The sequence below is a fragment of the Pantherophis guttatus genome, chromosome 6, assembly GCF_059756535.1.
Source record: "Pantherophis guttatus breed Tessera chromosome 6, ASM5975653v1, whole genome shotgun sequence".
Lineage (NCBI taxonomy): Eukaryota > Metazoa > Chordata > Lepidosauria > Squamata > Colubridae > Pantherophis > Pantherophis guttatus.
Window position 1 is genome coordinate 98661959 of NC_142068.1, and position 24765 is coordinate 98686723.

The 24765-nt window shown below is 39.6% G+C and overlaps 1 protein-coding gene across 9 annotated transcripts in view; it reads left to right on the forward strand.

Moving 5' to 3' along the window:
- USP54 (ubiquitin specific peptidase 54) overlaps positions 1–24765 on the forward strand; it is a 167257-nt gene that overhangs the window by 96928 nt on the left and 45564 nt on the right. For 3 of the 9 annotated variants that reach the window (XM_060694164.2, XM_034435269.3, XM_060694163.2), the window contains 8 exons: positions 1668–1773; positions 3677–3823; positions 4028–4177; positions 7761–7926; positions 10358–10528; positions 13607–13738; positions 13887–14252; positions 19174–19399. In XM_060694164.2, coding sequence (XP_060550147.2) covers positions 1668–1773; positions 3677–3823; positions 4028–4177; positions 7761–7926; positions 10358–10528; positions 13607–13738; positions 13887–14252; positions 19174–19399 — 1464 coding nt within the window. The remainder of the gene's footprint in view (positions 1–1667; positions 1774–3676; positions 3824–4027; positions 4178–7760; positions 7927–10357; positions 10529–13606; positions 13739–13886; positions 14253–19173; positions 19400–24765) is intronic. The other 6 variants (XM_087872318.1, XM_060694168.2, XM_087872319.1 and 3 more) reach the window with 2 other exon arrangements.

The window sequence follows — 24765 nt, forward strand, 5'->3', positions numbered from 1 at the left end:
TGATGAGGAGGTTGGGGAGGAACTTGGGCCAGTTCTGGAGTCTGGGGAAGGTTCTGATGGATGCTCAGCGTCAGACACAGAGATAGAGCCAAGGCCGTCCAACATTTCCCAGCCACCGGAGAGGCAGCTGCCTTTGGAGGCTGATCTGAGTGAGGAAGAAGAACAGCTGGGGCCTGTTCCAGATGCACGTATGTGCAGTTAGGAGAGGTGAACAACGGAGGACAAGGAATCGATTCGGGAAGCAAAGCAAACATGGACATGGATTGGCCCCTCCCTGACTGGGGAATAAATAGAAGGAAAGGGGAGTAGTTGTCGTAGGAGACAATAGTTCGTATTTCTGGAGATTTTGCTCATTGTGTTTTGTGCCATAAAGACTGCTTGCCAGAACTTAAATTTGTAGCCTTTCAGCTGGGAGCTCACGGCTTTGCAATTATCGCATAAGGTCTGTTGCTGCAGTTAACCCCCTGCAGGATTCAGGCCTGGACGTTTCGGTGGGTGAATACAATTAATTCACAAGAAGTAAATAAAGAGGGGGGTTTCGTGACAAAGAGTCTGTTTCTTGCTTCTGCTAAGGCTGGGTCAGAACAGCCTGGAGACTAAAACATATGAATGGTTGCAGGATTTGGGTTTGGTTAGTCTAGGACTAGGAGGGACATGATAGCAGTATTCCAATATTTGAGAGGCTGCCACAAAGAAGAGGGGATCAATTTATTTCCAAAGCACCAGAGGGCAAGACAAGAAACAATGGATGTAAACTAATCAAGGAGAGAAGCAACTTGGAATTAAGGAGAAACTTCCTAACAGCGAGGACAATTAACCAGTGGAACAGCTTGCCTTCAGAAGTTGTGGGTGCTTTATCACTGGGAGTTTTTAAGAAGAGACTGGATAATCACTTGTCTGAAATGGTATAAGGTCTCCTTCTTGAGCAGGGGGCTGGACTGGAAGATCTCCAAGGTCCGCTCCAGCTCTATTCTGATTGATTGATTGATTGATTGATTGATTGATTGATTGATTGATTGAATTTAGGGAGGATCCCTTCTGAGCTTCTTTTGCTACCAATTTTGCAGCTGTGGGCTATGTCCTTTCTTATCTGACTGTTCTCTAGATCAGGGATCCCCAAACTCTGGGTCCAAGGACTTTCTCACACATGTTGAGGAATGTTAACACTGACTTGAAGTCATAAATAATTAAAGAAATGTATGCACCATTTCAAGGAAAATTCTGCTCAAATTACTAAGTAATTTCCTCCTTATTTCTGTTACTGTTTTCTTAACATTGTAAATTCTATGGAGAAAGTAGCTTGTCATTTTTCTTAATTTTATAAAACTCACTATTCTTTCTTGGAACTGTCACATTAATAACTTCAGCCAACTTGAAGACATCAAAGGCTGTGCATTCATCGTAGATAAAGCATCACAAATTTCAGCTCAGAATTGAATAGCCGACAGAGTGACCAGGAGATATGTCAGGCATTAAAGTTCAATTTGCACTCCATTAGAAATCTTACTTGATTGAGGCATAGATTTTATTTAGGTGCACATTTGCTGAACCTATAAAATGAAATACTGTTCTTTCATGACAGATCTCAAGAAACAGCAACAGGTTTAAATATTGTTTATAAAGAAATATATTTTGATTCTTGTTTTATACTTTTTAAACGTTTAAAGCAATCAGGCCATTTGCATGCTGGAAAGACGAGACAAACCGACACCTGATATGTTTGGAGAGCTGCTACAAAATGCCAGCACAATGGGAGACATGAGAAACTGTCCGGTTTGTATACATCATTTATATTTAGTAGAAGAAATAGCCCGAATGGGGGTGGGGGAGTATGCACTGAAGGCTGCTTTTGAGTTGAGAGGTTTTTAGTATGCAATTTGTCAGTACAGGTAATCCGCAAGTTACCACCACAATTGAGTCCGAAATTTATGTTGTTAAGGGAGTTTGCCCCTTTTTATGACTTTTCTCGCCACAGTTGTTAAGTGAATCATTGCATTTGTTAAGTTAGTAATGTTGTTAAGTGAATCTGGCTTCTCCATTGACTTTGCTTGCCAGAAGGTCACAAAAGGGGATCACATGACCCCGGGACACTGTAACCGTCATAAATATGAGTTAGTTGCCAAGAGTCTGAATTTTGACCATGGGGATGCTGCAATGGTCGTAAGTGTGAAAAATGGTCATAAGTTACTTTTTTCATGAACTGACTGAACTAAATGAACTGTTGTAAGTTGCGGACTACCTATATAGTTGGGACAAGAATTTCCACTGCTAAGCAAGGCAGCTGTTAAGTGAGATACCCAATTTTACAATAATTTTTGCCACAGTTGTTAAGCAAATCATTGTAGTTGTTAAGTGAATCTCATGGTCATTAAGTGACTGACCTGTGCTGAAGTGCCTGATCATGTGACTGAGTGGGTGTTGTGATGATCGTGAGGCTTGGTTGTAAGTCACTTTTTTCAATGACATTGTAACTTCGAACAGTCATTAAACAAATGGTTGTTAGTCAAGGACTACGTGTATACTAAATAGATTTATCATTATATATTACTCTGGGGATTGAATTTGCACTGAAAATCCTTAGTCCAACTAAAAGAACATTTTTTTTAGAAAATGGTGCATTCTCTGACAAAGTAGGACAAAGTCCCACTGCCCTTCACATACAGATGGATCAGTGTGCAGAAAATACAAGGAGAGCAAGTTAGCTTTTTAGGTACATTCTTTTGGATGCAGTAATGGAATGTGGCCTCTGTTACACAATAGGAGTTCAACAGAGGTGGAAACCAACCAGAACCAAGCCAAAATGGCTAAAACAAAATGATATTTATAAAAGTACTACAAATATTTCACTTCTAGAGTAAATTACATAATGAAAACATACAACCCAATTACTTAAAACCTAGCTTAACTCTAATATGCATATGTTCTCAAAAAGTCTTTTATTTCAAAATTATCCTTTTCCTTACCATCATTCTCTTTTAAATATTTTAATGAGGGGTCTTTGGTGCTCTCTGAGCTTGGTTGTTTTCTTAAAAACATTTCATTACTAGCCAGTACTGATGATTATCTAGTTTGGGTAATGAAACATCTGCAAAAAACAAGCAAGCTCAGATAATACCAAGGACCTTTCATTTCAACCCTGAGTTATAAATATTCTCCTTTGTTAGAAACAGTTTAATACATGCACAATATTCCTTTTAACATTTAGGAATATTTGAAAAATGTAATATATTTTATTTATTTTCTGTTAAATTTATTTGATAAAAGTTTACTTGAAATAAAATAAAGAACTACAGTAGACTTTTATCACCTATCACCCAGTTAAACAAGGATCACTGACTGTAGCGTTACAGATAAAGCAACAGGATGGATTTATATTTAGGAAAATGTAAAACTTACTATGAGAAAAGGTTTTTCTTATTCATTTGGTTTTCAGCCCCTATGAGTCACCACAATATAAATCTACCTTGCTGTGGGGCTACTCTATGCAGGTTACTCCTGTTTATACTGTAGGTGGTATACTTCTACTTCTTTCCACTATACAAATCAGTTGCATTTTCAGAAGTTTTTGTCTGAAACCAAGATGTGTCATTGTTATCAGGAGATGAAGGCATATAATACTAAACAAAAAGGAATGTTTAAAACCACCAGGAATTAAATACATTGGGTTTCTTTTCAGAGCAATTGCGGAGAAAAAATTCGGATACGCCGAGTATTGATGAACTCTCCACAGATCATCACCATCGGACTGGTCTGGGACTCGGATCACTCAGATTTGGCAGAGGATGTCATTCATAGCCTGGGCACTTGCCTTAAACTGGGTGATGTGAGTCTTACATCTTATGGCAATATGTACATTCTTGTTTGACTGTGCTACTGTCCTTCATCTATATGTGCACCTTCATGTTTCTGTGTTCTGGATTTATTTCAAACATTTTTTCTTCAGCTTAAATAGTTACTTTTCAATAAGTAAATTTAAGTTATAGAGAAATGCAAGAATTGTACTGAGATTATTCTTCCCTCCCTGAAGCTGTTCTTCAGAGTAACTGACGACAGAGCAAAACAATGTGAATTGTATTTGGTTGGAATGATCTGCTACTATGGAAAACATTACTCCACCTTTTTCTTTCAAACAAAGATTCGTATGTGGATGTATTTTGATGATGCCCATGTTAAAGAGGTAAGAAGTTTAGAGGGAAAAGAATAAAATGTTTGGATAGTCACAGTGTAAATCTATCTGGATTGTTTTTAAATGAGTTGATAAACTTCCAATTATTTGCAGGTAGTTTATGGTGAAACATTCCAGATAGGTTGCATCCACTGTTTCTAAAATATCAAAATGACACGAACACATTAAGAGAGTAGGGCAGGATATATGTTGTCTGCCTTGTTTCATTATGTCATGAGTTGTTATGGAAAGATCAAACAAAATAACATAGGATCCAGTACAATGCGAGATGGTAAGAAAGAAAGTTTTCAACTCTTCTTGGGAGAAGAAGCAAATATCATAGATCAGATATGTCTACCCTGTGAGCTGCGTGTGTTCCTGGACAGTTCCTAATGTGGCCCCACAAGATCATAAACTTGTTAACATTATTTTGTTTATGTATATTATATATTTTATATGCAGCCCAAGACAATTCCTCTTCACTCAATGCAGCCCAGACAAACCAAAAAATTGAACTCCTGTGTCATAAATAAGTAGTCTTTTATTTGTTCTTCACTTATTTTAACCTGGATGCTTTCTATAGGGTTAACTTTTAGAGAACAGGTTCTTTTATCATAACCCTGGGAGTACTGTGACACACACACACACACACACATATATGGCTTTTTCTTTTTTAACTTTTAACTTTTTCTCATATTTGAATGTTTACAGGTATTTTCTATGGGCCTCTTTATTTTTTCTTATAAATTGCTAGCCTTTTTAAATTTTCCTGATCTGGGGAAATAATAATAATAACTCAACAATATTCATTTTATGCTGGCTGGGAATCAGCTAAATTTTGCAAACCTGCATCAGTTTTTTATATAATTATGTCAATATCACAAACTAAGACCATCATTATGCAAAGATGTAAATTTCTATGATGCCCTACTTCCAATTCAAAAGATTCATTCCAACCCTGAGGAGTTGAATATCACAAATATTATCCTTTATTGGAAACATTTTAAAACATGCACAATATTCTTTTCAATATTTACTGATATTTGAAGATTTTATTTATATACTAGCTGTACCCGGCCACGCGTTGCCGTGGCTCAATCTTGTGGGTATACAATATTTTTTGACCGAGTGAAATAATTTCCGTCTGTAGCTCAGGTCACGCCTACTTTGCCTCCGTCTCACCAGTCTTTTCATTCGGTCGATTGGATTCAGACCTGAGTTGCCTTTCTCTAAGTTTCATTTTGGACTTTAACGTCGCTTAATCAATTGCTTTCTTGGACTTTTACCTATTTGGTGCTTGTAGTGGGAGAGCTGCGCATCGTGGGAGTGGCAGAGGCCTCTGGGCGGGCTTCGCAGCGGTTGACATTTCCCACCATTTTGCTTGTGGGTTTGGCGGTGGCGGTGCTGAGGGGAAAAGACCTGGCTGAGGTCTGAATCCCACTGACCGAGTGAAAAGGCTGGTGGGCTCTGCGTATAGCGTGTGTTGCTTTTACGTCCAACAGATGGCGCTGTTTTTCAAAAAAGCATGTTTTTACCTGTCACAGGTATGACATCTATATAATATAGGTATATAAAAACACACGCGTATTCGAATGCAACGTTGTGTCAAAATTTCAAAGCAATCGGTGAAGAACTTTCGGAGATTTAAGATTTTGAACAAACGAACATTTACATTTTTATTTATTTATATATATATATATATGTATGTATGTATGTATGTATGTATGTATGTATATATATATATACTGTATAATTTTATTTGTTAAATTTATTTGATGAAAGTTATAGTTGACTTGAAATAAAATAACCACAATAGACTTTTATCTCGTATTGTATTGGTGCTTGGATAAGGAAATTCTGGCAAATGAGCAGGCAGGTTTTAGATCAGGTAGGTCTACCATTGACAATTGTTTTGTCCTTTCCCACTTAATTAATAAATACAAGACCCAGGACTTTTATCTCCTATCACCCAGATAAACAAGGATTGCTGACTGTAATGTTACAATGTTACAGATAAAGCAACAGGATGGATTTTTATTTAGGAAATGAGATGTGATTCCTGCCTTAGTTCTTTCTAAGAGAAAAGGATTTTCTTATTCATTTGGTTTTCAGTCCCTATGCATCACCACAATATAAATGATTAGTTAGTTAATTTTGGGATCATTTGGGAGTCATAATGAAGTACTTGTGCGCTTAATTTTAGTTCTAGCTTAGAGCTCTTTCATTTATTTAATTCTGTATAATTTATCTTTATCTTTGCATTCTACTTCCCATAATGTTTTCATTTCACTCTCATTGTAGATGAGTTTCTGCTTACTGAATGGAGCAATCACTCCATTGTTACAACACAAAAATTTAATATTTCCCCTCCCCCTCAAATCTACAGGACACCTAGTAATCATCTCCAGATCCATAATTCAAAAGTGTTTCTTGTTCTTCTCTCATTTTTTTCAAGAGCTAGGTTTCATAGCCGTGTGTTACCACTGGAAAGAAAATTATATTAACTATTTTGATCTTTGTTATAATAGATGCATCCTTTCTCTTCATGATCTTGTCAACTCTGCATTTCTTCTTCCATAGGGGGAATTTCAACTATGTTTTGTCCATCTTTATCTGTTCAAGAGCATAAGAAAACAAATGTACTACCTTCCATTCTTTATTGTCATATGTATTGTTCATGAACAATGCTGGTTGAACAATGCTTTTAGCGCCATAACATTTAACATTAACCCAGATTTTTTACTTTCATTGTTAATGTCATTATGACTACAGGTTGATGTTAATAAAGTGTCTGCAAAAACACATAAAGTGAATAAATGTATCTTTGGTTAGATATTTCAGAAGTGATATATCACTTCCACATAAATTGTCCAGTACTTACCTTGTTCAGAAACAATTTGTCTGAAATATTTATATATTTCTATTTGTTGAAAATGATATACTGTAGCTCAATTCTGATCTATCCTTTCAATCTCTTATCAACTTTATGTTGGCAGCAGGTAAATCCCACCTTGAGGAAGATGGGCACTCCAGAAACATGAAATGTAAACAAACAAACAAACAAACACATAAAATAAATTGGAAGAGGCAAGAAACTGAAGTGAACCTACAGAACTTTCAATAGATAACTAGATTAGGAAGTTATGAAAAGTAAAGATTTACTCACAAACTGAGCTGTGCTAAGAGGTTGAATATACACACACAAACACACACCTCTTCATCATGTACTTTTGCTCTACAAACTACAATAGGATCAAATTAATTGCTGCTGCTTGTTTTTAGACAGAGATCCTGGAAATTGAGTCTCTCTGTAAATGCTTGCTGTAGATGTTATGCCATGTTTTGTAGTGTGTTTTGTTATTTTAAGTTCTTAATGGAATAATCTTAAAGAGCTTTTTGAAATTCTTTATCTTAAACTGGTACTGACCTTTAATGTAATATTTTGTTTGTATGTAATTAATATGTTATTTACAGCATAACAATTGTTTCCCATTGTCAGTTGGATTCTTGATCATCTATTTGTTAAGACCAATGTCTTTGTTGTACTTAATTGTATCAAAAATGACCCCCCCATTACTTTTTTAAATATTTTCAGATAGGCCCTAAATGGAAAGATGTTGTTACTAAGTGCATTAAGGGTCATTACCAACCCTTGCTACTCCTTTATGCAGACCCAAGAGGAACTCCAGTATCAACCCAGAATCTATCCACACAGGATTTACCACAGTATAGCAGAACCTATTATGATAGTGAAGATTCAGGTAACCTTTTGAAGTTCCTTATGTGTTTTTTGTAGTAATCAAGATATATGATAGCAATATTAATGGTATTGGCAATAAGTAAAGACTTGTGAACTATTAGATATCAGCAAAATGGCACAGTAGAATTTAGCTCTTTGCCTACCTAAAATATAGCAAATTATGTAAAATACATCATACATTGTGCAGAAATTCAACTATTCTGAATACCATATGTATTTTTGTACATACAATGGAAAATTATTAGAGGATTAACGAAAGACCTTTATGCTTTATTTTTCATAATGTTAAATGTATGGTGAAGGCTATTGAATTACCTGCTAAATATCTATCACTGGAAGATTTTAAGAAGAGACTGGACAGCCATTTGTCAGAAATGGTTGCATCGCTGCGTCCCGAGACATTGACCCAACCCAGCCATGGCCAATGCCAGCCTCGCTAATACAAGGGCTGGCAGGGTGGGAATGGGATCCAGGAGGAGGGTACGATGGAAAGGGAGACAGGCCTGCAGCTGAGGAGTGAGCACGAACTGCGGCAGCTTCCTCCTCCTTCTCCCCACGCGGCCCCCTGGCCAGCTGTTGTAGGACCGGGAGGGCACGCACAAGCGGGGATACTCTCCTTAAGCGAGCATCCCGGCTCAACCAAAGTGCAGCGAAAGCGCACGGGGTGGACAGGTTGACAGCTAACGGGCAAACGTCTTTGGCAAGGGCGCTTCAGCTTTCTCTGAGCCTGATCCCTGGGGTGGGCATGTGAGGTTCGGTGAGGCCAGTCCCCTTTTCCCGCTGCCCTGAGTTTCTTTACTCCTCCAGCTGAGCAGTGCTGCCGGTGGCATTGAAGTGTGAAGGGCCTGGCCCTGCAGTGCTTCCCCACTCAGTTGAAGGCTTCATTCAGCCTTCAAACAGTAAGGCTGGCTGTGGGATTGGAATCGGCCAGATGCAGGAATCAACACCGTCCGTGGCCCTGGTGTGCTGCTCTCTTGCATGGGCCAGCCTTACTGTCTGAAGCCTTCAACTGAGCAAGGAAACACTGTGGGGCAAGGCCCTTCACACTCACATCTAGCCCGCTGGAGTTTGCTGCGCCGGGGCAGGAATGAGACCTGTCCCGCAGAGCCCGTTGCCACTTGGGTGAGGAGGACAATGAGGAAGGCAAGGAGAAGAATGGTGAGGCTTTGCACCAGCCAGCAGGGAGCAGGTCAGGCGGGGCTGGCTGGCTGGTTGGGGAGGGGGCAATCATTAGGTAGCTGCTGTCTCCAGCAGCTTGAATGCCCTGACTGAAGGTGGAATTTGCCGGGCCAGGGGAGAAATGAGAGGCCCTGCTGTCCCACAGGGCCTGCAACTGCTTGAGTGGAGAGGAGGAGGAGTAAAATAGCTGCCTAGTTGGCTCTTCCCCCCCCCCACCCCGCACCCGGCTGTGGACAGCAGCTTGAGTACCCCAACTAAAGCAGGGAGCGCGCACTCTCTCTCTCTCATACACACACACACAGAGTCTGTCTCGCTGCGGTGGCAGTTGCGGCGCTTCAGTGCCTGGCTGGCAAGGTGCTCAGGTAAGCGAGTGTGGGGCGTTGGGGGGCAGTTCCGCACCCCCTCAGCTTGCTTCATACTCACACACACACCGCCTCACTGCTCAGGTGTCACCCACGCCATTGCCAACATGCCTGGCTGAAGTACGGATCCCATACACACGCACACACATACACAATTGGATTGCTCTCTTGCTCTGTCTTTCTGTCTCGCCCCATTTGCATGCAAGGTCTCATTAAGTAGTTAAGTGGAAAGTAGTTGGGGGGGAGGGGAGGAGCAGGAGACCGGCAAACACTTTTCGCGCCAAGAATAAAAGTTTCTGGGACCCTGACTCTGCAAAAGAGAATGGGTGCCTGAATCTGCGTGATATTATAGCACCCTGGAGCATCCATTTTTGGCACGAAAAGCATTTCCCAGCCAACTCTCCTCTCCCTTCCTCAAAGGCAAAGAAACAGAGAAACAAGAGAGGAGACAGATGTTTGCAAGATAAGTGATACAACAGCAAAAGTCACATTAATCAAAAGCATGCCAAATGCAAATTTTTACTTTTGAATAAAAAGTTATTTGATTCATTGAGACTTCTGTTATGTTTTTTTTCCAGAGAAAAGACATTAATCATGTATGAATTAGTTTTTCTAAACTAAAACCTCATTATTCAGGTTAAATTGCCATGTTGGCACTTCATGATAAATAAGTGAGTTTTGGGTTGCAGTTTGGGCACTCGGTCTCTAAAAGGTTTGATGGATGATGGAGATGGATTGCAAGATGTACACACACAAATGCAGCCTTTTAGTGCTCATTGAGCACCTTTATTGTCTTAGAAATGTAATTAGAAATTAGGGTAAATGTATTTACCCTAATTATATTAACATTTTTCTCATTTTCTCAATTCTAATGTTCACTATTTTTAATAGGACGTGAACCTTCTATCTCAAGTGACACTAGAACAGATTCTTCTACAGACAGCTATCTACATAAACATTCCCACCATGAATCTATGGTCAGTCATTTTTCTTCTGATTCTCAAGGAACTATCATTTATAATGTGGAAAATGATATGGTTTCGCAAAGCAGCAGGGACACAGGTAAACGTTTTCTTTTAAATTTAGGGATGAAAATCATAGAATTCATGAGTAATAAACTCACTCAGATGTTTATTTATTTATTTTATTTTATTTATTTTATTTTATTAAATTTGTATACCGCCCTACTCCCGAAGGACTCAGGGCGGTGAACAGGCACAAGATAAAATACAGAAATACAAAAGGTAAAAACAATTTAAAACCAAATTAAATAATATTGGCCCATGACAATTAAAATCCCAATAAATTTAAAACAAATTAAAATTTCAATTTACAATTTAAAAGAAAGGGGAGAAAAATTAGGCCAGGCCGGCTTGCTGGAATAAAAGGGTCTTAAGAGCACGGTGGAAGGTGCGCAGATGTTGTCAGAAAACAAGCACTCAGAATATATTCTTTAACATTCATTGGCAAATATTAGATTGCTGCTTCAGTGATCATTATTGTTGTCTGCAATGACTAAAGTTAATGGAAATTAAAGTTCAGAAATATCTGAAACTTCACATGTTGATTTCAATCAGTTGAAAAAAGAGAAAATACTGTTTTCATTGTTCTTTCAGTAAGAATTCCCTTCTCTTACAGTGCTCATGTATCACCAAAAAAAAATGTTTTATTTTTCTTTTCAATCATCCTACTTAATTTAGTGTGACAGAAAGAGGCAAACAAAGCACAAAAGATTAAAGGGACATAGAAACTAACTCTGGCTTTTTTCTATTTACATTATTTATTCATGAGGATTCCTATTCTTGCTCATTGTAGAATTCTCATAATCTCCCCCCATCCCAAACAATTATATTTCTCATTCTCTTAAAACAGGGAGTCTTGTTGCTGTCGGGGGGCTATATATATATATTTTTAATTTTATTTTCATTTATCAAGGTGACTTGTATTTATTAAAGTATTTGTAAGTGTTGTAAACCTGTATCTAATGTTAAAAAAGCATCCCTCATCTAATAATTGTTTTTCTATTTTAATTATTGCAACTCAGTATATACAGGTACCATACTCCCTGTGAAAGTTGTAAATAGCATCCACTGACTTGCAGATATGAAAAAATAAAACATATAATTTAGTCAAAGAAACCCAAATTTTTCAGGAACTCTATATTTTTGTGAGAGATGCTACACATCATTGGCAAATATTTAGGCTGAAATATTAGCTGAAATTACAAACCAATGCCTTGTTGCTAGTTAAGTTTATTTACTTCTCTTCCCTAATATGTCAATTACTAAAAATTTGAAGTACAAATAGAAAAATTGTGCTAATATGAAATGTACCTACCTGTATCAGGAATAGATGATGGGTCGAAGAAGAACAATAAAAATAATAAATGAAAGTAGGTCCATTCTGAAAGACCTGTGGACACTACATTGTTTAGAGCACCCTCTCCCAACTCAGGTTCTGCAAGATTCTAGGGTCACCAGGTTCTATGAGAGATGATGACTGGGAAAAAAAGGCATGCAGTGGCAAGAATTCTTTGCCTGCTGTTTTGCTGTGGTTGTAAACATTGTAAAACATGGGTTGTGTAGTTTAGAAGTAAATTTCTTCTTATACTACATGATTCTTTTGTAGGAGATTAGGCGAATTCACATTTCTGGCAAGAATCAGAATAAATACTATTGGTTACATGCTAATTACTATGAACCTGGTACCCTATTATATTTAACATACCTGAAGGCTCACTTCATTCCTTCAACTTCTCTAGCAGGTCAAGCAAGATGTCACGTCAAATGGATCCTGCAGTTTAACCAAAAGATGAAGAGGGTATTGGCAGAAGTATCAGTTGGCCCTCATGTCAGCCAACCTCAATGAAGATCCTTTGGATCTATACAAAATTCTAGTGCAAGAGCTACAGCCTTTATTGGCTTGCAATCCCAATTTCTTGGCTAAGTGGCCTTCAGTTTCATCAAAGCCATAATTTGATAAGAATTGTGTTGAAGCTAAGAATGTCTATATCTCAGCTTATCATTTTTAGAAATCTGAGATAGGTGACAATAATATCTTCTAAACCTTAAAAAAATATAAACAAGTAGTGGCTTTTAAGAAGAAAAATGTAAGGGCCATCTGGGAACAACTTACTGAAGCAGTGAAGAAATAGAAGTCCGCTCTTTTCTGGCACCTTCTACCCCATTAGATTCTCATATATCTCCTAAAGCCTGGGAATTACATTTTCAGAGGATGTGTGGAAATCCCTCATTGTAAGGATGAGGACTTACCTGAATGGCTGTCAGTATCAGCGTCTGAAATTAACCATTATTGGCTAACTCAGGAGTGGGAAGGGTCCTGGAGCTGACTTTATTCTCTCACCAGTACACAACAGATATATTTGTCACTGCTGCCAGCTATGATATGCAGGTAGAAACACCTAACGATCGGAAAACTTTCTCTCTTACCTGATATCATGCTCTCCCCTCTGCATAATGGATGTTAAAGATAAAAAAGTGGCTGAACGGCTTTACTGCTATGATCCGGAGAGGTGGAAATTACACAACATCTTCTTCTTTGTTGCTCCTTTTACAGAGGCATCCGAACCAGATTCACCCTACCACTGATCAGTAGATATTCTGATTGCCCAGATTCAGCCCATGCCCAAATGCTGGTCATAAATGAACTATCTTTTGTTACAGCGCATGTAGCTAGGTTTCATGCAACAACATTGAACCCTGATGGGCCAATTATCTGCAGTGCATTCTATGTAATTGTAATTCATTTAAATTTTAGATATTATTTTAATTTTAGAATTATCATGTTTTAATATAATTTTACATTCTAATTTAATATATGTTGCCTTCCAGATTAAAAAAGTTGAGAAAGACAGTTTTAAAGGATCAGTAGTGTATCATTCTGAACAAAGATGCAATATCCTGCTTTCGAATCCTGTAGGTTCTCTATAGAATTTATAGAAATCAACATTAGTTTGATTAAAAACATTTATTCTACATATAAAATAAAACTAGAATTGTTTTTAAAAAACTAACATTGATGGATAGTTTTTGTATCTAAAGTCTGTGAGAATAAACAAAACTTTTTTTAAAAAAAACATTGAACTATAATTTGTAATGTGTTTTACATTTTTTCTTTCAGGTCACCTGACTGATAGCGAATGCAATCAGAGACATACTTCCAAAAAGAGTTCTCAGGCAGACCGTAAGAGAAATAACAACAGGTCTAGAAAGAAGGGGGATGAAGCACAGCCTTCTGGATATCACAGTGAAGGTAAAAATGATTGGATTCTATTATTTGTATTTGTCGAAGTTGGGACTGGATTACTTTTTGGACTGTATCAGTTCAGAAATTTGATGAAAACAGTCTACTGAGGATATTTATATTGTTTACATAGTATTCTTCTGCTTTTAAAACAAAGGAGAGACACTGAAGGAGAAACAGGTCCCCAGAACTGCCTCTAAAATGTTGAATGGTACCAGCAAACTAAGGGAATTTAAAGAGACAGTTAGCAACATGATCCACAACAGGCCTTCACAGACACATCAGGGCTCCCCTCATGGGAAGAATCAGACTGAAATCCAGTCACTACCCAGAACTTTGACCATTCAGTCTCAAGACTGGGAAATAGAGAGCAACAGTAGTGAATCAAAGTCAAGTTCTTCTAGCAAATACCGCCCACCTTGGAGACCCAAACGAGAGCCGCTAAATATAGACAGCATCTTCAGTAAAGAAAAGAGAAAACAAAGTGGCTACACCCAACTCAGCCCCTTCGCAGAAGATGCAGGTAAAAATGGGCAAGATGTATAATTCAGAATGGAATGGAATATATACAGTTGTTTATTGAGAGTCATTGATACTATCCAAACAAATGTTTTTTTCTACTTATCATTAAGCAAAGAAAAAAAAAGAGCTGTCAAAAGATATTTAATGGTTAACATTGAATTGTGCTTTGGTGTTATTTTATGAAATAAAATAAATAGTAAAATAAAATAACATGGATGAGAATGTGTCTTAAAATGGTTCCAAAGGTTCTACATCTGTTTTCTATGTGATATTTTTTGTAACTTTTTCCTTATGTATATAATCAGCAAACTGGAAGGGCCATGTAGGCCATTAAATCCACTACTCTATGCATATATCCATATTAAAATATCCCCAAACAGATGATACCTAAGTCTGTGTAAAAAGCCAGTGAAATAGAGTCTACCACTGCTGGGTAATTGGTTCTAACAAATCACAGAATGCTGTTTCTTCTGCAAAAATAGTGAAATTGGCTAATCCAACAAGTTTTAAAATGTATTAATTTAAAGAAAAAAACTACCTGTGCAAAAAATGTTAAAATGTTTAAAAATGTTAAGTTTTAAGTTGACCTCTGTAAAAAGGTGGTATCTAAATTCATTTTGGATAAATGTCTGTCTAACAGTATATCAATTAGATAAAAAGATAAGAGACATTTGAGAAAGTTTAGAAAACATTAGAAGTAAATTTGATCAGATTTTTGGAAGGAGGAGAAAAAATGGATATACACTGTGTGCACAATTATTAGGCAAGTTGTATTTTTGAGGATTAATTTTATTGAACAATTACAGTGCTCTCGGTCAATCCAAAATGTTAATAAACTTCAAACCTGAATATTTAAGAAAGAAAAAAAATGAGGTTATGGCTTTCTTAGAAGAATATCTAAGTGTGCATAATTATTGAGCAACTATTAGTGTGCAGAATTATTATGCAACTAAATGAAAAACAAAAATTTTCCCATCTCCTTCGTTTATTTGCATCTGTTAAAGTGAGAATAATAAACAGACAACTCAATAATAATAATAATAATAATAATAATAATAATAATAATAATAATAATAATAATAATAATAATAATTTTATTTCTATACCGCCCTTCTCCCGAAGGACTCAGGGCGGTGTACAGCCTATTTAAAAACACAGACAAAACAACAATGTAAAATTTAAAATAATTAAATAAATTGGCTCAGATTTAAAACCCAAAAAAATTTAAATACCCCAATTTAAAACTATTGTGTTGATAGTCCGGCCTGGCGGAAAAACAGAGTCTTCAGTGCGCAGCAAAACACCTGGAGGTCGGAGATCTTACGAATTTCCGGGGGCAGTTCGTTCCACAGGGCTGGGGCTCCCACAGAGAAGGCCCTCCCCCTGGGTGTCGCCAGCCAACATAACTTAGCCGATGGCACCCTGAGGAGACCCTCTCTGTGGGAGCGAACTGGTCGGTGGGAGGCTATTGGTGGCAGAAGACGGTCTCGGAGGTACCCGGGTCCTATGCCATGGAGCGCTTTAAAGGTGGTAACCAACACCTTGAATCACACCCGGAAGACCACTGGGAGCCAGTGCAGCTCGCGCAGGAGGGCACAACGGGTTGCGCCCATAACCACCCGCGCGGCCGCATTCTGGACCAGTTGGAGCCTCCGAGTGCTCTTCAAGGGGAGCCCAATGTACAAAATGTACAAATAAACATTTCTGACATTTTAAAAAAAAAAACTGTGACCAATGTAGCCACCCTTCTTTTCAGTAACAGCCATAAGACTTCCATTCATGGAGTCTGTCAGTTTCTTGATCTGTTGATAACTTTTTGTGCAGCAGCAACCGCAGCCTCCCAGACACTGTTCAGAGAGGGGTGAACTGTTTTCTTCCATTGTAAATCTCCCGTTTAACAAGGGCCCACAAGTTCTCAATAGGGTTTAGGTCAGGAAGGGGGCCATGTCATTATTCTTTCATCTTTAAGGCCTTTACTGGCTAGCCACACAGTGGATACTTCGATGCCTGCGATGGAGCATTGTCCTGCATAAAAATCATGGTCTCCTTGAAAGATGCAGACTTTTCCCTGTACCACTGCTTGAAGAAAGTGTCTTCTAAAAAACTGGCAGTAGGTTTGGGTGTTGATTTTGAGTCCATCTTCAACCCGGAAAGGTCTAATAGCTCATCTTTAATAATACCAGCCCATAGCAGTACCCCACTTCCATCTTGAGTTGAAGTGGAGCTCTGTGTCCGTTGCTGATGCAGCCATGGGCCCATCCATTTGGTCCGTCAAGAGTCACTCTCATCTCATCAGTCCATAAAACCTTTGACAAATCTGTCTTCGGGTATTTCTTCACCCAGTCTTGCTGTTTCATGTATCCAACTTACGTGGTCCTGTTCAGTGGTGGTCAGGTTTCAGTCTTCCTTACTTTGGCCATGTCTCTGAGCACTGAACATCTTGTACTTCTGGGCATTCCAGGTAGATTGCAGTTCTGGAATATGACAGCACTGGAGGATAATGGTTTTCTGGTAGCTTTACGTTCGATTCTTCTCAAATCTTTGGCAGTTAATGTGTATCTTTTTCTCTCAACACGCATGAGACCTATACTAGGGATTCGAACCACCGAACTGCTGACCTTTCTGATCGACAAGCTCAGCATTTTAGCCACTGAGCCACCTATATGCTTATATCCACTAAGCATTTATTTTATTTATTTTATTTTATTTTTGAATTTGTATACCGCCCTTCTCCCTAAGGACTCAAGGCGGTGTACAGCCACATATAAACATAGACTACAAATATTAAAATACCATTAAAAGATATATATAAATTTGGCCCCATAATTAAAAAGAGTAACAAACCAATTAAAACATTTAAAAAGTGTTAGGCCAGCCCGGCTTGCTGGAAAAAGAAAGTTTTAAGGGCACCGTGGAAGGCACCGAGGTCTTGGATTCTCCTTATCTCTGGGGGCAGCTGATTCCAGAGGGTAGGTGCCCCCACAGAGAAGGCCCTCCCCCTGGGGGTCACCAGCCTACATTGTTTGGTTGATGGCACCCCGAGGAGGCCCTCTCTATGGGAGCGCACAGGTCGATGGGAGGCCATTGGTAGCAGCAGGCGGTCTCGAAGATAACTAGGTCCTATGCCATGGAGCGCTTTAAAGGTGATAACCAACACCTTGAAGCACACCTGGAAGACCACTGGGAGCCAGTGCAGCTCGCGCAGGAGAGGTGTTATATGGGAGCGCCAGGTAGCTCCCGTGACTACCCGCGCGGCCGCATTCTGGACCAGTTGGAGCCTCCAGGTGCCCTTCAAGGGGAGCCCCATGTAGAGAGTGTTGCAGTAGTCCAGGCAAGAGGTGACGAAGGCATGAGTGACTGTGCACAGGGAATCCCAATTAAGAAACGGCCGCAACTGGCGGATCAGGCGAACCTGACAAAAAGTCCCCCTGGCAACAGCCGTCAGATGTTCCTCCAAGGACAGCTGCGTATCCAGGAGGACTCCCAGATTGCGAGCCCTCTCCGAAGGGGCCAAAGACTCGCCCCCAATAGTCAGTGATGGAGTCAACTGACTATATTGGGATGTCGGGAACCACAGCCACTCAGTCTTGGAAGGGTCGAGCTTGAGCCTGTTTCTCCCCATCCAGATCCGCACAGCCTCCATTCAAGTTTATACAGCTTGGAGGTGGAAATATGCATAAAAATGATATGCATAGGTTGAAGTACTCACTTGCCTAATAATTGTGCACACAGTGTATAGCATCAGAAAAGATTTAAATTGGTCTTTTGATTCAGCATTTTTATTATGCAAAACTAAGTAGTTGTACTCACATTATCACACAAAATAAAAAATAATTAAGCTACATTATAGCCTAACATTATTGTCAATCTAATTATGGATTTAAGATGCAATTTAAGATGGGCAGAATAGTACCAGGTTTTTTGGGCAAACATTTGTTTATTCAATTATTTTATAGCCTTCCTTTCTGTCACAAACTCAAGAAATGTATGTAGAACTCCCTCCCCTAATTTAACGCACAACATCAACCTAGTGAGGTAAATTGTTTGACTTCTGGGTTTCCCCAAAAATAAGACCTGGGGACATTGTCCAGCTGCGGCTGCAGCCCACTGGCCCCTTGGCACACTCTGGGGCTGCACAGACTCTGCAGTGCAGGTGAGTTGATTACCTGTCCAAACAGTGGAGGCAGAGGCACGGGGACGAACAAAATCCAGATGCGCCACACGGGCTATGAGAAAGCCAAGCATCAGTGGGCTGGAGTGAGCAGTCAGCCGCAGGAGACACATATTCACATGGCGGCATCAGCAGCAGATCGAGGCAGAGGTGCAGGGGGAAGGCAGGTGATCCCGGCATACCATATGGGCCACAGGCAAGCCAAAAGACAGTGGGACAAAGTGGGCTGGCAGCCGTGGGAGTTCGTCTTTGCATCTCTTGGCTTGCCTGCGGCCCGTGCGGCACATCTCGTTTGCGCACTTCTGCCTCTGTCTGCTGCTGGTGCCACTGTGAGAAGACGGCTGCCCACTGACTCTCAGTTGTTTCGCAGCTCGCGCAGTGTCTCCAGATCACATGCCTCCCCCCGCTTCTGCCTGCTGCTTGGACAGATAATTAACTATCTGCACTGCAGAGGCTGCGGTTGCTATCAGTCCCTGTGCCCTCCTCGCCTTTGGTGCTGGCCATGCCCCCCAGGCTCATGACCTTAACTAGAGCTTATTTTTTGGGTGGGGCTTATATTAGGAGCATGCTAAAAAATCAAGCGAGGGCTTATTTTCAGGGTAGGTCTTGTTTTAGGGGAACCGCAGTTCCCCTAAATTTACAGTGAGCTTCTGGGGCTGAAATTTGTGCTTCCAGAAACTGAACTGTATTGGAATACTAAGTGAAAGAATTACATTTACCTTTTCTTTCATATAATATCTTTGTTTGTCAGCCAAAGAATTTATAGAAGATGAGCTGAAGGAGCCAGCATGTGAAACAAGATCAAGGCGGTCCAACAGGTATAAGCACTGGACTTTAGGGCGTGGTGCACATCACAGGATGGATCAGCATCCTCGTCTGATTCAAAGGATGGAATCTGGGTATGAAAGCAGTGATCGCAATAGCAACAGTCCAGTCAGTCTGGATATGCCTTTGTCAGAGAGCTCAAATACCTCTAGGTATGTTTCATTAAAATATATTTTAATTGTTCTAACATTGTTCTCAAGTATCTTAATACATTATTTTATTGTGAAATGGGAAATTATTACAAACTACCGTGTTTCCCTGAAAATAGGATCTACCCCAGAAATAAGCCCCAGCCCAATTTTCATGCCTGTGCCAAATATAAACCCTACCCCTAAAGTAAGCCCTACTTAAGAGCCTGAGGAGAGGGTCTGCCACCCATTCTTTCCATGTTGGTTGCTGCCAACACGAGCCTGGTGGGTGGGTGCCACAGCCACAAAGTGAGGTGGTGGAGGGGAAGGATGAAACAAGGCAGTGGAGGGGAAGGATGAAATGAAGCAGTGGGGAGGGGGGGCTGGAGGATGAAATGAGGCAGTGGGGGGATGGACAAAATGAGATGGTGGAGGACAAAATGAGGCGGTGGGGTGGAGAACAATGCTCCTTGCTCACCGCCAGAAGAGAGCAGGAGGCTGAGCGACGCACCGGTGCCGCAGCTTCTAAGTGAGGCATTGGAGGGGTGGAGGATGTAACAAACCCTTCCTTCACCATGCAGCCAAGCTTGGATGGGCAGACTTTTTTTTTTTTTAAAAGTTTTTAATTTTTTTACAAACAAATCAATGCGTGAACAGTGTGGCACCTGGATGTCATACATTCTAATACAAATAAAACTAGTAGAATTAATCATAGTTATTACATTCAATCAACTTATATATTTCTAATAATGATACACATTTACATTAAGTCGCAGTCTGTCATTATTCAAGTTATTCCATGTTTTCTCTTGTTATTGCTTTTATTTTATTATATAAAAGTGTATACACTAATATTCCCCCTTCTTTTATTTCTATCTCTTATTCTAACTTTTAATCATGTCACCCTTTATTAAAAGACGTTTTATTTCTATCCTACCTAACTTCTAGTCATGTCACCTACCTAAAAAAAGAAAAGAAAGAGAGAAAAGGAAAGGCAAATCAGAACACCACAAAAGAGAAATAATCTATCCATCGTCTCTTGCCCACTTCAGTACTTTAATTGTTATGCTTTTTTTGGCTTGCCTCCCATATTCCTCTTTTGGATCTTTATCTCTGTCTGCATCTGCTTTTTGGCTGTTCCATCTAGGTATTTTTCCCACCTCTACCCTCTTCCACTGCCTAGTTTCAAAAATTTCTGCCCAGGCCCCTATCTCCCTTTCAAAAGTATCTTCCAACTCTTTTAATATATTTTCCCCCTGATTTAATTCATCAGTCACTGTTATTTTTATTGTTGTCTCCTCTTTGTCTTCTTCTTTCTCCATTTCTTCTGTTGACTCCTCCCTTTCCTGGGTATCTTGGTCTTTACTCATCATTCCTTGTATAGTATTTTCCATTTTTTCCCTAATTTCCTTAAATCCTTTCTCCGTGATGTCTTTTGTGTTTTGAAAAAGTAATGCCATTTCCTTCAAAGTTCCACTCATTTCGTCCTTATAAAGCATCTTATTTTGTTTTTAAAAATTCAACTTTTGTCCAGCAGTCCAAGAACTATTTATTCAGTCCTTAAATTGCCCTTCAAGCAGTGCACTAATCCCAGTTCTTTATATCCCATAGGTAAACAATCAGCTCCATTTAGATAGTCCCAGAGGTTATCAAAAGCCTTTTTGCGTCCCCTTTACAGGTTCAATCTTCTAGCAGAGGCCCATTTAATTAAATAGCTTCCTTATTTTCATATTTAAGTCTCCAGTAGTCATGGGGTAGTTAAGAATAATCCAATAAATATTTTCACAGTCCTTCATATAGACTCCTAGACTTGTAATTTTTCCTTTCGCCAGCAAGTGGCACTCTCAACTTAAATTTCAGTATTGTCACCAATCAATTTTCGCTGCAAATCAATTATAAAAGCAGAATAAGTTTTGTAAGTAAATGATTCCAGCATTTTAAAATGCCTTCCCAGTACCATGTCTTCCCAGTTTAAGAGTCTAATTTTCTGTATATTTCAAAGTTTATTATTTTTCTATCTTGCGCTTTTCCCTTCCGGTCTGGTATTTTCTCAGAATGCTTAGACACCGCTTTAACAAATAATTCTGAGCAAATAGTTCTAATTATTCCTTGGGGTTAAATTTAAGGCAAAAAGGAATCCTCTCCCCCCCCCCCAGTTCCAGCACTGTTCACCTACTTCACTCCAGCACCAGTCTTAATTGTTCTTCGGTTGTCCTAGCTTTGTGGCAGCCATCTTTAGGCTGCCTCTTCTTCTTGCCATGGCTGAGAGGGGAAAAAAAACCCCGGGTCAGATAGGAGAACTGTGACTCTCTGCGACCTCACAGGGCGCCCCTCTTTGCTTCACCACACCTACAGGATGGCTTTGGCTCTTCTCAGAGCCCACAAACAGGGAGAAGTCAGCCCAGCGAACGCGGAGACCCGTTCCCTGTGTCTGATATTGCCGCGGAAGTCTTGGATGTGCAGCCTTTATAGTGGATATAAAAAATCTAAAATACCTAGCAAAATGCCGGTGTTTTGATATTTTAAAAAAATCAGACCAAGATAAATTACTTCAGACTTTTTCCCATCTTTAACATAACATATAAGTTGTACAATTCAATAGAACAGGACAACTCGCTGCAGTACAAGAATTACACTAATATCAAAGAAATGGTGGAATAGAATCATTTAAAGAAAGGATGCAAAAGGAAGGACAAAATGAAATGTAAATGACAGAAATTAATATATTATTTTCATTATTTTAAATACTTGAATTGTTGTCTTGTCTTACAGCAAGTTGGCCGTGGTGCGTTGGTTGTACCAAGTTATCCCATTCCAGGTCACCCCACAGGTTTTCAATTGGATTTAGGTCTGGGCTCTGGCTGGGTCATTCTAAAACTTTGATTTTTTTCTATTGAAACCATTCTTTTGTTGATGTGAAGGTTTGCTTTGGGTTGTTGTCATGTTGAAAGATGAAATTCATCTTCAGCATTTTAGCAGAGGCCTGAAGGTTTTGTGCCAAAATTGACTGATATTTGGAACTGTTCATAATTCCCTCCATCTTGGCTGAAGCCCCAGTTCCAGCTGAAGAAAACCATCTCCATAATACTGCCATGCTTCATGGTGGGCATGGTGTACCTATGGTGATGCACAGTGTTGCTATTGTGCCAAACATACTTTTTTGAATTATGGACAAAAAGTTCAACCTTGGTCTCATCAATTCATAATACATTTTCCCACATGCTTTTGTCAGACTCAGTGTACGTTTTTGCAAAATGTAGTTAGAGTTCCCAAGAAAAGACTTCCATCTTGTCACCCTACTCCACAGCTCAGACATATGAAAAATATAGGAAATTGTTGTCACAAGTAGTATACAAACAGTATTTTCCAGAAATCTCTACTGCTTCTTTAATATTGCTGTAGGCCTCTTGGACCTTTTTTCTTCTTTTTTATTTTTATTTTTATTATAATACAGTATGACAAACGCAAAACACAAAATGTGTATATATACTCTCTTTTTACAGTGATTTCATGGTGGTCATCTTCTAATATTTACATTCTCCCCCGATTCCCTTTATACTATTCATTTTCTTCTTGTCCCTTTCTCTTTTAATTACATTATACTTCTTAACAATCATATTGATTTTATACATTCTATACATTATCATATTCGTTCTTTCCATTTTCAATTTCACCCCTATTTTTATTATCCATTTTTCTTCTTTTTTCATTCATTTTAGAGAACCATCCAGTTCCTGGTGATGTCACTGTTGTGCCACATTTTCCCCTCTTGTTGATGACTGTCTTCACTGTGTTCCAGGGTATAGCCAATGCTTTGGAGATTCTTTTTGTACCCTTCTCTTGACTGATAACTTCCAACAACCCGTTAATGCTTTATAAGCTCTTTTCAGACCATGGCTTTTTCTGTAAGAGGCAACTTACAGAAGGAAAGTAGGAAAAATCCTACTAGAACAGCTGAACTTCATAGGCTTGAACATGTCAGAATATTCATGAACTGGGAAAGATACGGCAACAGGTCAGCCATTGGGGACTGGCTGGAATGGGAAGACATGGTAACAATGTCAGCCAGTGAACAGGCATAGCAACTGGGTCAGCACAGTTGGAATACTGTCACCTCCACTAGCTTTGTTGTTGCTCAGATTTCCTAAGGCCCATTTGACTTCACATTCTAGGACAGTGATGGCTAACCTTTTTGCCTTTGCGTGCCAGGAGGGGGGCGGGGGGTGCGCGCGCATGTGTGCCCACACCCATAAATCTATGCACCCCGCCCTTGCGTGCGCCCATCCCCCACCTCCCCGCTCCTGGCACACGATGGCCCGATAGGCCCATTTTTCTTTGTCACCTGGCTCCAGGGTCTCTAGGAATCTGGGGACGCCGAAAACGGCCCGTTTAACAACTTCTAGTGGGACCGGAAGGCCCGTTTTTTGCTGTCCCCAGCCTCCAGGGCCTCTCTAGGAGTCTGGGGAGGGCGAAAATGGCCTTCCCCACCACCCTGGAGGTCCTCCAGAGGCCGAAAACGCCCCGTTTGACAACTTCTGGTGGGACCTCCGGGGCATGGGGAAGACCGTTTTCGCCCTTCCTAGACTCCTAGAGAGGCCCTGGAGCCAGGTGAGAAAGAAAAACAGGCCTTCCCACCCCCCCAGGCCCTCCGGAGGCAGGAAACAGCCTGTTTGCTATGATCATCGTATTCTCTTAACAAAATTCTATCAGCCTGTGCCCTGCTTCATTTTGTACTCCAAGGCCAAATTTGCCTGTTATTCCGTTTATTTTTTGGTTTTCTACTTTAGCATTCCAATCCCCCATGATGATAAGGACGTCATTTTTTGGTGTTAATTCTATAAGGTGCTGTAGGGCTTCATAGAACCAGTCAATTTCATCCTCTTCAGCACCAGTGGTTGGGGCATAAATCCGGCATATCTTTTTGCCTTTTGGTACTGTCCATGGGGTTTTCATGGCAAAGATACTGGAGTGCCATTTCCTTCTCTAGTGAATCACGTTTTATCAGAGCTCTCTGCTATGACCTGTCTGTCTTGGGTGGCCCTGCACAGCATAGCTCATAGCTTAATTGAACTATGCAAGCCCCTTTGTCACGACAAGGCAGTAATCCATGAAGGGGAGAAACTCTGTACAAACTGACTAAACAAAGTATTAACATTTTATTTTCTGAAAGCATTTTCGTAGTTCCAGTATAAACAGTTTTATAACATCTTAAAAAACTATAAAAGAAACACAACAAAAAACCATATGTTTTTCATATTTTCTTTAAAAAGTACTATCATGAAAATAGATTGGCGACCAACCATTGCAAAATCTAAGAATCCAATTTCTACTTTATGTAATTATTTTCAAAAACATTCAAAATTTATGATACACTTTTAATTTCTGTAATA